This window comes from Fistularia commersonii, chromosome 13 (assembly GCF_037954325.1).
Source record: "Fistularia commersonii isolate RoL2024-O1a breed Wild chromosome 13, RoL_Fcom_v1.0, whole genome shotgun sequence".
Classification (NCBI taxonomy): domain Eukaryota; kingdom Metazoa; phylum Chordata; class Actinopteri; order Syngnathiformes; family Fistulariidae; genus Fistularia; species Fistularia commersonii.
In genome coordinates, this window is record NC_141296.1 from 10,504,820 (window position 1) to 10,518,165 (window position 13,346).

The 13,346-nt window shown below is 36.0% G+C and overlaps 1 protein-coding gene across 1 annotated transcript; it reads right to left on the reverse strand.

Annotated features, from left to right (window-relative positions):
• Positions 1-1,182: 1,182 nt before the first annotated feature.
• On the reverse strand, positions 1,183-9,384 carry spon2b (spondin 2b, extracellular matrix protein). Its single transcript, XM_086158275.1, has 6 exons — positions 9,254-9,384; positions 6,870-7,143; positions 6,487-6,710; positions 5,072-5,263; positions 4,494-4,680; positions 1,183-2,112 (listed from the first exon to the last, which is right to left on the reverse strand). Exons 2-6 carry the CDS (start codon positions 7,102-7,104, stop codon positions 1,934-1,936), a joined length of 1,017 nt encoding a protein of 338 aa, XP_086014401.1. The 5' UTR covers positions 7,105-7,143; positions 9,254-9,384; the 3' UTR covers positions 1,183-1,933.
• Between the last annotated feature and the right edge of the window lie 3,962 nt (positions 9,385-13,346).

The following is a 13,346-nucleotide window of genomic DNA, read 5'->3' on the forward strand; positions in this document are numbered from 1 at the left end:
TTGTATTTTTCAGTATTGAGTGTTAAACATTCATTGTTGTACAAGAACTCCAGCCAATTTCCATCCCTGTTCGTTTTCAAAAATAAGAGTTTTATATATATATATATATATATATATGTGTATTTTTTTTTTTATTATTATTATTTTTTTTTATCAAAGTAATGAGTTTCTTTGATTGTTTATAATCAATTATGTTTTTTTAACCTGAAAGATTTCAGTTTTCCCAAATCCCCTCAGGGGTTTTTAAAAAAAAAGTTAGTATGACATGTCATGTTGTGTTGTACTGGACCATCATATATTCAAAATTTTCAATCATTTTTAATCATCATTAAAAATAACACTAGGAATATTCTACTCTCTTAGTTCTCTGAACCTTGGCTACAGAAATTTAAGGAAAACCAGATATTGGATCTGGCTTTCTCTGGTTTCTTCTCATTCTTTCTGTCAGTTATTTTCCTGTCTTTCGTCATTCAAAATGGAAGGGGCCCATCACACACCAGATGTTTGGTTCCTATTGCTATTCAATCTGTCATCTACAGTATGTTTTCTCTGCTGTTTGGTGGTAGACAAGGAGATTTGTTCAATATATTAACACTATTGTCAGATTAAATAAGCCATATTTCAAAGACTTTTTCAAATTAATGATTTCATTCTGTCAAGAAAACTTTTCGAAAAAAAACTGTGTTATTTTCACTGAATCTGTTTTATATATCAAATGGAATAACTTCTACATAGTAAGATGTGTTGCCCTGGATGTCACAACTGATCTCTTTTAACCTTCAAGCCCTGTGAGCCTGATCACTGTTGATGGTTACCTTTGTATATATAACTGCAAAATGTAATTGGTATGAAACCTTGAAAACATATTTGAAGGCACTTTACAGTTGGAAATAGTAGGACAATTTATCCTAAAGTTTTCTAGATATTAGGGATATTAGTGCAGAGTTAGGGTTTGGCTGATCGCAGATCCAAAAAGAGGGATTTTAATTCATGATATGTAAACTTGTAAATGCATTATTTGATTTTATGATACATCTGGCATATGGCCATTTATATTGATAAAAAGCTCTGTAAAGCCTTTCAGTACTTGTCCATTGACAAAGGGACAGAAGTTTTGCAGCCTCCTCTCAAGATAAAGATAAGATGGATACAGACACTCATACACATGCAGTATATAACTGTATATACATTTTATTGATACATTCAGTGATTTATTTTTTTTTTTTACATTTTTCTGTATTTTTTGTACAAAAGCTTATCTGTCCATGACTAAATTCTCAATGGCATAAAGGAATACAAACACTGATCAGTTTTGATGTACTGTACATTACAGGTTAAAATCCTGTCAATAAATAAAGTCTTCGTCTTCAAGAAAACATCCACAATGTCTCGGTTGACATTATATTTTGAATGTGGTACAGTTTAGCTTGTTCATTGGTTTTCCCCTTCTAGTTCTGCTCCAGTTAATGGAACCATTGACGCATTCTTAATGTTCGTGGATGAGGGTACCTTTGAGCCTAAGTGTGATTATTATGGATTTATTTAGAAAATTGCTGAGTCTCTCTGATAATTGTATTCCACTGTGTGTAAAGAAATGTGTACCCTGCTAGAAAATGCATTTTCAGTTGATGATTTATCGATGGTTAAACGCAAGTATTCCATCAGTCACAAAAGGAATAGCTATGGCCAAGCTATACCTTTCATTTTTTATTATTTTTTTGCTATTTGATGACAATCTGTTATTCTGATGAAATCTTCCCAATGTAACAGTCCTTTGTCAAGGGAGAGGACGGAGTTATGCTTCTAGCAAATAGACTGAAGACCCTTTACTATTGTTTCTTCGTTTTCGCCTTTTCCTTCCTTTCCTGGCTTTACCCTTTTTTTTCTCTCTTCTCTGTTTCTTTTCCTTCAACTCCCCCTTTTCCTGGCTTAGTCATAAACAGTTGTCAGGGAAGCACTTCCTCTCCTCCTCCAGCAGGGGACAGGGTGCTCCATTGTTTGCTGGGTGCATGAGAACATAGCGTGTGCGGTGCTGCACGCCTGAGTCTCCACACTTGCCTTTGCACAAACCCCACGGAGACCATACTGACATCTCACAGTCCAAAGGGGTATCTGCAAAGGAAATATCCGTGATTAGATGGGATGGAGCTTTAGAAGTGCATAGTATACCTTGGCTTAACAAGATAATATTTGACATATGATGATACTTTGTAAATCTAATCCTTATTTTCTTAATCCATTCTTGGCAAGACTTGTTGTCAATTGTTGTTCAATTGAATTTAATTACTTAAATTTAACTAATATATGCCACACTTTGTCCTGTCAACCTTCATTAATTCAACATGGTAAACATGTGGCCATGTCAGACAATCATAGGAGTTGCACACATCTGATAACTATCACCGATTTAACTGTCAAGTACAGTTAGAAAAGCAGAGCAGTGAGAAGAGCTACGGAAGTTACAAGGCTGGACGGTCATACAGAGAGAATATCCAAGCCAAGGCTGATTCGATTTAACCCTACCCCCATCTCATGGGTGTATTAAGGCCAGAGGAAAGGATTCACATATAAAAGGGCTAAAATTCATTATAACATAACATTTGTATTTCAGCGTAAAAGGATTAAGCAGGTGTCTCTGTTTCCTCTGAAATCACATCTCCATCCTTGAGGATAAGGTATATCAAGGGGGGTGGGGGGGTATGAAAGGAAGCCAAAGATAAACAGATGAATTGTATGATAGGTCCTTGACCTTGGAAGCTGGGAGGAAGTCCTGGCAGACTCTTGGCTTTTTTCTGTTTGTTGATGGGTTGTCAAGGGAACAAACCTGCAGTCTGTGGTGCTTTTAAGTCTGTGATTTAAAATCACCGTGAATGATGAATCCATTGCCTGCCATGTCGGGTATCCTGAAATGTTGATGCATTATCCTCCCCACCCCCTTTTTTTCCTAGAGAAGCCTTTCCCCGTCAAGTCCCCTATTGTCTCACTCAGTGTTGAATTATGAGCTTTGTATAGTTGACTTCTTGTCATATTGGAGAACATCAATCACAAGAATATGTGGTTTCAGTATTGTATTGATGGCTTTACTTGTAGATCAGTCTTCATTTTTTTCCAGCTTGTTATACATCCTTGAAGCTTTGTAACTCATCCATAAAGAATGGAGTCATACATTTCAACAGACTGTTTAGCATTGCTAACTAGATTCAGATTCACCCAAGGAATAGAGGTCTTATTGCCACCCAAGTAAAATAAATATTATAAACAATTTCTATATTTTCTTTTAGGTTTTCAAGTATATTGCTTCATTTTCTGTTCTATTGGTTAGCAGAGTTAACATTTTCTTAGTGATGATCTGCACTCCTTGTTTTTACTCTTGTGTCCTGCTGAAAGTGAGTGTTTGCTGCTCCTAATGGTTTCAGATCTCTCTCTCATGTATCAGAAAGATCCCAGTATTATGTTATAACTTATTTGGCAAAATGTATTTTTTCGGCTTAGCTTATTTGAGGGGTTTTGCATTACATGTTGACATTATCTGCATTATATCTGTTGCTACTGTACATGTTTGCTAGATAATACTTCTTTGTCTCGCTAACAGTTATAGTTATAAGTCTGTACAGGCATAGTATCAGTTTTAGTATCGTTTCAATTTAATTTTAAAGAAAACTATGGCTGACATTCCATTTTGCTTGTCACATCATACTCATGGTCTTCTTATGAGTCATTGTTGTACAGTTAAAGGGGAAAGTTAGTGTTCAATAAAAACAAAAAATTTACTATATTATTAGCAGACACTGATGTATTCCATTTGTTATATCAAATCTGCTTAAGAACATTCACATCTGTTTTGTGTCTAAATTTCTCCATTGCATAAAAACAGGTGTGATCCAAGTAATATGTTACATTTGTGGATATGATATTGATATACTTCTAGTAACAGTCAAGTTCTTTGATAAACTTTTAATTTTTAATTTTAACTTCTGGTTTTCATTTTTTTGTATTTTACATGTGGCCATATACATTATGTCATTGCCTCTATATTTATACCATATTATAAGATGTCTTTGTTACTTTTGGGTTTCGGTGGGCTAAATTACTATTCTATATACTGGATTATCTCTACTTCTTAATACTTGTTGTCATTTTCAATCAGACACCTTAATTGTTTTATGTGCAGTGTTGTTTATAACATAGACACATATCTGTCCCTCAGTGCCTCTCAGAAGATGATACCAATTGTGTCCCTGTAGAATGAACAAATACAACTTACAACATTTCATTCCTCCTTGTTTGCATTTAATTGCCTTCATAGTTGTATACTTATGTACGAGAAAATCAATGTGGAAAATTATGTGAGACAATCCTTTTTTCCATAGCACGATGAGTGGCCAAAATCAGTTTCACATATCCTAGATGATCAGGATGGCATTGCGACCGTACACTTTATGAAGATTTTTCGGACATTAGACCACCATTAGATGATTCTACCTGAGACTTACTTATTATATTGTCTTCAATCTCATTTCCAGTTGGCAGTTGGTTGGACTGGGTGGGTTCCACTGGCAGGCTAATGATCTGATTTGTCTTCTTTATCTTCTTCAGTGTTACCTTGGCAATGGGTGGGAGGTGCTTGAGGCGGGGGTAGTAGAAAGAGTTTGCAGGATGGCTCGGGAAGGAGGAAGTTATCTGTGAGGCAAAGGGAATAGCCGTGCATATGTTGTCATCCGGGTTCTTCTTACAGAGCATAAGTCTAACAGGCACTAACTAGGATGATTGTAATGTTAAAGTACAGCAATGCTTATATTATAATCAAGATCCTCATAAATTTCTTGTATTATTCATTCAATGCACAGTGCATCGAGAGCATGAACCTGCAGAAAACTTAAAACAGACAAGTAGGCCAAGATTTTTGTCTTACATAATACTGTTTTATGTATCTAGTACATTCCAGCCCATGTAACATTTTGACAAAAAATTATGTAAAAAATGTGATTTGTAGGCAAAGTACCAGTTATATACTGCTCTCTACCTGTCACCATTTGTAAAATTAATCTTGCACGTATTGACAATATCATACCTGGGTGATTTTTTCTTGTGGGATGGACTCAAAATTGGGAGAGGAGAATGTGAAACCACTGTCAGTCCCTGCATCATATGGGAAAAGATCCAGTGATAGATGTTCTTTCCAGTGGTCTCCATCACATAGATTGAAGCTGTCCACGCCCACAAACCAGTCCGGGCTAGGAATGATCCTCACAATAAATGACAGCTGGAGATGCAAAGGAGGTAGTGGTGAGTGGGACAAAGATTGAGAATAAAAGAAGGAAATAGAGTCATGAGTAGAGAGAGTGAAAATAAGAGCAGAGAGGAGAGGAAACAAAAAATATAGGGTAGAAAGGTTTTTTTTTTTTTTACTTTGGGTCACATTTTTAAGAGGCTGCATTAGTAAAAAATAATAGTAGTCACTGCTTTGAAATGACCTCACTGTTCTGTCAAATTAGTTTTCTGACATTAGGGCAGAATTCAGTTCTATTCTAGAAAAAGATCTTTACATATATTTTGTAATAATTTAAATTCAAATATATACACCAAATCTTGTCAGAATGCAAGGATAGCAAGTCCTTGTGAAGTTGCTGGAGATTTTAAGACTGAACCATATTTTCCCCCCAAGATCATTCACCCTATTGTGTAATATGTAAATGTTTTATGGACTGTGACCATAACTTCTCATTTTACATAGGGAGCAGCTAGCGTTAGAAACCCAACACTATTTTGTGACATACTAAATTTTTTCATGTGATGATGACCCTTCTCGGCCTCCAACAAATCCTTCTCCATGTCCCGTCCCTTCAATCTAAATTTATGTTCCTGATTGCAGCTCAACTCTGTCTCCTCTCTTTTCCATCTCTTAATATAGTGTTTGGTCAGATGTGTCCCCAACTTTACGACTTACTCAAAGTGCAAAGGTCATAACTTCGCATTATTTCTAAAGTTCTCTTCAGGTGGAAACGGTTAGAAACTGGGAAGCAACTAATTTAATGGGAAAAATAGCCCATATGGTGCATTCAAATAGTGGAAAAATACCAACTTAATGGTCAACAATTAACAATGGTATTTTAAGCAGTTCAGTAACAAGGCAATAGAAGCATTGCATAACAAATTCCTCTAAGTAATATTTAGATTTTCAACTGAACTTTTTTATTATAGTACATTTCTGCGATTACTATTTTTACAAAGCTTTATTAAAGTCTTTTAAGTTTAAGTTGTTACTGGACTGTTGTTGTTGCGTACTGTTACTGGAAGAATGGATGCATGAATATTTTGGTCATAGAAGACTACCATGAGGTAATCATTTTTAAAAGGCTGGAAACTTTGTGAGCAGTTATCCCCCTCACCAAGAAAAAGAATGCACCACATTGTTAAGTTTATTGACCTTCCCGGTGAATATGAATGCACTGACAAAGAATTATACAGAATGTCCAAGTTACTTACAAAGGAGTGTCTGGCAAAGACCTCAAATTCAGTGTTCGTTTGGCCTGTGCCTCCCACAACAGCAGGGGCAGAGAAGATCCCATAAATGCTCTGGATGCGTTCGCCAGCTTCCTCAACTTCCTTCATGAGGGTCCAAGCCTCGCCTTTCTCCGTGAGCTCTCTCACTCCATTGCTGGCAAACCCATTACGTTGCCACATATGGTAGTCAGAGCTGTGGGTCACCCCTAAGAACAAACTTGGTTAGGTATGTGTCATCTTTCTTTCTCTCACATGCTGTAATTAAGTCAGAATTTCAATATTCTGTCCTTCAGAACACTGTCAAAATACTATCACATGTGTTTCTAAGACTGTGCCTAAATAGGATCAGCTTGTATTGCACTTACCAATAAGATTTGACCACTGCGCAGGGGGACGGTAGACAGGATACTGTTTTGGGAAAGCCGACTGGGTCCACTTGCCAGAAAAAGTTAAACTGTATTGGGCAGTTTCTGTAGCTGTGCATGTGGGGATGTCAGTAGGAACAGGCATCGTATACACACTTTGACTAAGTGTTAACGTCATGACAGTAAGGTGGTATAGCAGCTCGTAGAGGGTGGCAGTGTTTCCCGTGTTGTCCATGATATATTACTGATGCTGGGTGAAGGAGTAAGGGATGCTCTGGAGGGGAAAAAAAATAAATAGAGAATTAGCACAAAGAGAACTGCAAACTTAAGGGTGGATAAGACCAACTTCTCGCTATACCAAAATCTTTGAATCTCTGGACATGAATAAAGCTACAGATTATGAAAGTAAAATTGAGCTAAAGCTTATTGATTGTAATTTTTTTTTAAATTTAAACTTGCCATTCTATTTTTGCTTGAATTCTAATAGCTTTTGTCAGTGTGTTTGCTGCTATCTGTTGTTAAAATTCCAATATAAGACTAATAGAGTGAAGCAGCCAACACAAATGTGTCATTTGAATATTTCTGTTATCCATGCTGATTAGTTCTCCAGATTCAGGAGAAATATTACACTAGAGAGTCATACTTAATCAATTTGCTTGAGTTTTGGAAAAAAGGGTTTGTTTATTATAAATATTCTAATACTGCATTTTGTAATGTAAATTTACTTGGAACTGGCTATTATTACCAATTGAAGACTATTTAGATGGTTGCTAAATGCATTCATAAATGCAGATAGTAATTTTAAAAGCACTGGTTATATTACATATCCAGTCTACAGCAAATCCCATCTTTTGTTAGTTGAAGAGCAATTGTAATTGATGTAAGTAGAAAACCACTTCTGCTATTATTAAGGATGTACTCATCTGCACATGGGTTGTTATTATTGTTTGGGTTGTTATTTGTTAATGCTTCACCACAAGACACGCACTTTTAGACCACTTGTACTCATTGTACTTTTAGTAACTATATAATAAATATGATTCTGAATAATTGCACAGTGGTTAATGCTGCTTCCTCACAGCAAGAGGATTCTGACAGGGGCCCTCTCTGTGTGCAGTTTGCATGTTCTCCCCATGTCTGTGGGGGCTTCCTCCAGGTTCTCCAGTTTCCTCCCACAGTCCAAAATATGCAGTAGGTTAATTGGAGACCCTAGATTGCTCTAATGTGTGAATGTGGGAGTGGATGGTTGTATGTCTCTATATGTGGTCCTGCACTCAAGCAACCCTGGCTGCAAGATTAGTGGTATAGATAATTCATGAATGAATGACTAATCTAATAATGCCTGAAAATAATACTTAACTCTGTAAATCTTTATTCATGTCACTGTTTTGGCCATTTTTATTTTAAATTGCTCTTGTTGTATTTTCTGAAATATGGGACATGTTTGGAGTAACAAGGAGAATGAGTGAAAGTGAAAGTAAGTATTTGGCAGCAGGGTCCCAGCTAAGATTTAAAAAGATGCGCTATGAAAGTCAGAGCACATTAATTGACACATTAATTCTTGATGTTTTAAGAGCTCCATTTGAAAATTGTGGTATTTTTTGAAAGAAATAATTTAGGTAGACCAAATGATTTTAAACAAATAACCTTGCAGTTGAGGTTATAATCATGCTTGTGATATGATAATGGTTGCTTTCTCTACCACACTAAATATGGTACTTGATCATATTATTCCTCTGAACCTATAATTTATTGCTTAGAAGGAGCTGAATCATGGAACACATCTATCATCTATGCTGAGCTCTTTCTACTAGTCTCGTCCAATTACCAATATGATTTTGATGTGTTGTCAAGTCTATGAATGCCTGGATTTTTATAAAGTTCATTCACATTCTTCTGTGGCCTATATCTATTTCTATAAAAAAACATGCATCTCTAAGAGAGCCACATCAAATTATCTATGCACAAAATACATGATAAGTTTATTAGATTTAAGGTAGTATTATACAGACCTAAAATATATGACATTGTCTGTTTCCACTCGCTCTTCATATTGGTAATGAATTTGGCAGTTTTAGTATTGATCTAAACGTTGGTGTGCTGTTACTATGCAATTTTTTTCATCACAGAATATTGAGCTCAAAGTTGATAATTGTGTCTTGCAATGAAATGTTTTCAGGAAATCATTCTCAGCACAAATGTTTGCATGGGAGTAAACTGCTATATACACAAGCACAAAGTGCTTAAATGAATAATAGAGATTAATTATGAACACATTTTTGAATAAGCCCACAATGGACAGTAGCTCCCCCACCAAATTGTCCAGCATCAAGAATGCAGTTTTCAAATGGAATTGTGTATTTGTGTGTCGTGAAACTACTTACTGAAATTGCACAGGATTCCTGATGAATAAGGTGTTGCACCAGATGACTTGAGCAGGGCTGGAGATGAGGAAAAGGGGTAAGAGGAGGGCAGCACGTGTGGCTGTCGGCAAAAGTGACTGCAAGGTTGCAAGTCCTCTTTCGCCTATTTATGTCTTTCAGGAGCCTCATCCCGCTCCCTCTTTCCCTAATTCCTCTTTTTTCTTCCTCCCCTATACCACACCCCTTTTGCAACTGGTTATACTCCTGCTCTCAGACCCACTATCTGCTTTTCAGTGACTTTCCTGCCCCCTTCATGCCCTTTGACTTTGGCTCTCCTTCCTCCACTCACAGCATATTAACCAAGTAATGTATTCTGCAGCTCTTGCATGTACAGCCAAGGGTGCCGTGCAACTCTGTGGCTTACGTCTCGTGTGTCAGTATGACACTCAAATACTTTTTGCCTACACACAGAGATTTATAGTAAACTTGTGGAATTCTCCAAATGTATTTTGGTTAGGTTTTTGTACTGCATCGGGTCCTTTTCCATAAATTACATATGTCTGAGTCATCGGAATATAACCTTTTTAATAGGATTTTTATGGCTTACAAGGGGAAGAAAATCAAGGTATCCACCATAAAATGTACTCATGGGTTTTAAAATACAAGGATATTACATGTTTTGCTTGACTTACAGTTGTGCAAAATGCTTATATTATGTAATAAGTCACTCTTCGGCTAAAAGCTAGTTTAGCTATGGAGAAGATAGATAGGTACAGATTTCAGTTTAAATTTTGTTTAGCTCAAATTTTCTCTTCAGTTTCTCTTTCAGCAAGATCATGGATGTTCATTTTGTGATCTTGATGAATAAAATAAGTATATCTTTCACTGTATATCTCTTTTACTTTTTGTTGAAAAGGCAGTGCAGTCATTTACATCAGTCAAGCTTGAGTCATAACTAAACTATGATATAAAGCCTCTTTACATCACATTAACAGTATAGATCATAATGTGGTAAATCTTTTGTTTTACAAATTAATAATTACTTTTAAATATCCACATGATACCTAATATTTGATGATTTTATTTCTTTAATTGAAAGTTCTTTTCAAAATGCAATATCTTAATCAGGGTTCGTTGGAATCGCTCTTCCTGCTTTCTGTTTCCTCTGTTGTGCTTCAATATAACGCAGCATCATCAGAAATCCTTGTCCAGCTGGAATAGTATTGAAAAATCACTGCTGGTGGATGTTTTTCCTGTCAGAGTGTACCATTACCCTGCTGCATTTGATATTTACTACCTTACCAGTTTCACTTCCTAAAGAGCAATGTTTTAATAACTATGAAATTTAAAAACTGAAGTCACTATACTAAAGAAGAAGTTGTAAACTTAATGAATGAGCAAATACAAAGTTTACTTTCTGCTGCAGTTTAACTGAACAATTGATAGTCATTTTCTCAACACTGTCTTAAATTTTTAGCTCCATTCACCATGTGTTATATCATACTTTATACCCAAAAATAAATAAAAACAACAAAGCATTGTAGGTCACAGCCGATATTTGAACATTTTACCTGTGATTTCAGAAAAACTGTATTTTAAATACATCACTGTCAATAAATTGTAATTATTGTGTTTTGTGTTTGGGAATTTCACAAAATCAAACAACCCTTTAAGCATGAAGCTAAAAAGTCTGTACATGATCCAGGCAGACGATGCAATGTCTGTTTTGCTGTGAATGTTTTACAATGTGTGATGTTGGAGTCCCACACCTTCAGGAAGCTATGATAACAGCTGGTGTTTTCTCTCAGATCCTGTTTTGTGTGTTTTTAGCCTTTCAGGCAGTATATTGAGCGTGTCTGTATGTAGGGAGAGGTTGGGGTGTGTGCTGTTTGGCTTACTGAATATGGAAGTGGCAGACAACATCATACACTCACGTGTGATAGCACAAATATGCCAGCATGCTGAATCAGCCCACGTCTAATGATTTCCATATGGTCACGTTTTATGCAAACGTAAACTACACGCTCTTTCAGGCCAGTTGCTCTCTTCAACCTCACTCAGCTTTCAGAATTGTTGTTTGGACTGTAAAATTAAGTCTGTTTTCATTCAGTGACATTTGGGAAGGTAGAGTTAACTCATTACTACCCTCATAACTCTTAAGTGCACAAAGCAGTGCTGAGCTGTGTTGTGTTCATTTTTATCAAGGGTTGTGGAGAAAAATTTTATGAAATTATAAACACCATGATTTTTACAATACTTTCTGTGCATGTCTTCAGTGCAGAAGCATTCCGATAAACATAATTGCAAAGCATCTGGATGATTCACCTGACTGATTTACACTTATTTTCTTCCTGTCACACTGTTTATCTTTTGACTTTGTCATTAAATCTCAATCCAGATTACAGTCGCTTTGCTCATAAACATCCCATCAACCAAAGTGTCCAGAAATGAAACCCTAGAACTCCACTTGCGCTGTAGAATTGTTGCTGTGTTCAAAGCCTATGACTGTTGACCTCTTCTGAGACCAGAATTGCACCACTGACTAGAATAGAGAGTTGAATTATTATGGTTATAATCTTTGCAGCTGTATTTGGACTTTTTGTTTTGGTAAAGTTGACAGTTCTGAAACAAATTTCTATCATTTCAAAAGCCGGCAACTGTTTGATTAAGTATCCCGCCAAATTGTTCTTCTCCTCTGGATTGTTTCATAATATGAATTAATTTTATTCCTGATATTTGGTTTGTTTAATTAATCACTGCCGCCCTATAACAAAATTGTCTCATGTATTGATCAGAGATACTGAAACACCCGTCAAGTGTGTTTGCATGAGAGGAGCCAAAACTGCAAAAGTCAAGCAACAAGACACAATTTTAAATTCTGAAAAAAATGGCAAGGAGACCTCATTTGAGCAAGAAAAAAAACCTTGTCTATAGACGAGCTTACACATGCAATGATATAAAGGCAAAATAGAAAATCGACAGGAACTGGGGTTCCTTTATGAATTCTTCATAAAATTTGCTGACCAGCTTTCTCCCATCCTGCTCACTGTATTTATTAAATATTTCTCTTCAATTTGATTACCTGCAAAGTTCACGTCCAGTATCACTTACTGGTGCAATTGATAACACCTTCTTTTGTGTTCTGGTTTTGTCAATGTTGTTGGCAGATAATATTTAGACCATATTCACGTCTTATAAATACCATTAAAATCACTGCAATGTTTGGAATACCTAAACAAGATGCCCATTTCAGCAGCCAGACAACGAATCTAATAGCTCTTGGATATAGCCAGACAAACAATACTTCTCAAATGGAAGGAAGAAACCAACCCGAACCTTTAACTTGCAGATAGTATTGTTTGAGCCCATAGCTTTCAGTTATGCTGTCTTTTTCTACCATGTATACTCAATACTTGTAAATTAAAAATTCCTTTAAAGACTTTGGGTATTTCGATGGTAACTGGCTACCGCACAAATGTCTCTATTAATTCAGCCCCTTACAAGGTATGAACAGTCAATATAAGCCATCCCTGCACTAATTTGGAAACAATACAGAAGGGCTATGTATTTCCTTTCATCTAAAAAAAGTTTTAAAAAAATTGCATACAGTAATATAACATTCAATTTAAGAAACTGCGGAATAATAATTCAAAATCTTAGAAATAAGGGGCAAAAAAAGAGTAAGGATTACACATGGACTGTCGGTATCTACTAGGACTGATATCTATGTGTTTCAAACTTCTGAGTTTCAAACATGCTTCATTTTTAAAGCAGCCATAACATGCTTATGCGTGGCTGCGTCTACTATAATCCATATATCAGTAAAAAAGTTTGGGAACCTATTGTGTTCTGTTATGTGGAAACAAAATATTGTATTAAATTGCTCAGAAAAGTTATGTATTGGTTCAAAGGTTTGAGCTGTGTGTCACTCTATCATTGACCAATTAAACAGATGTACAGTCGGGGAAAATTGATTTAAGGAAACAGATATTTTAAGGAGGCAAATGTCAAGATGGTACAAAGGCCAGCATAAGTCAGCTGCACCGTCTATAAACAAGATGACATTTTGTTTTTTTTAGTTTATTCTGTGACAAATAGGGGCATTGATGGCATG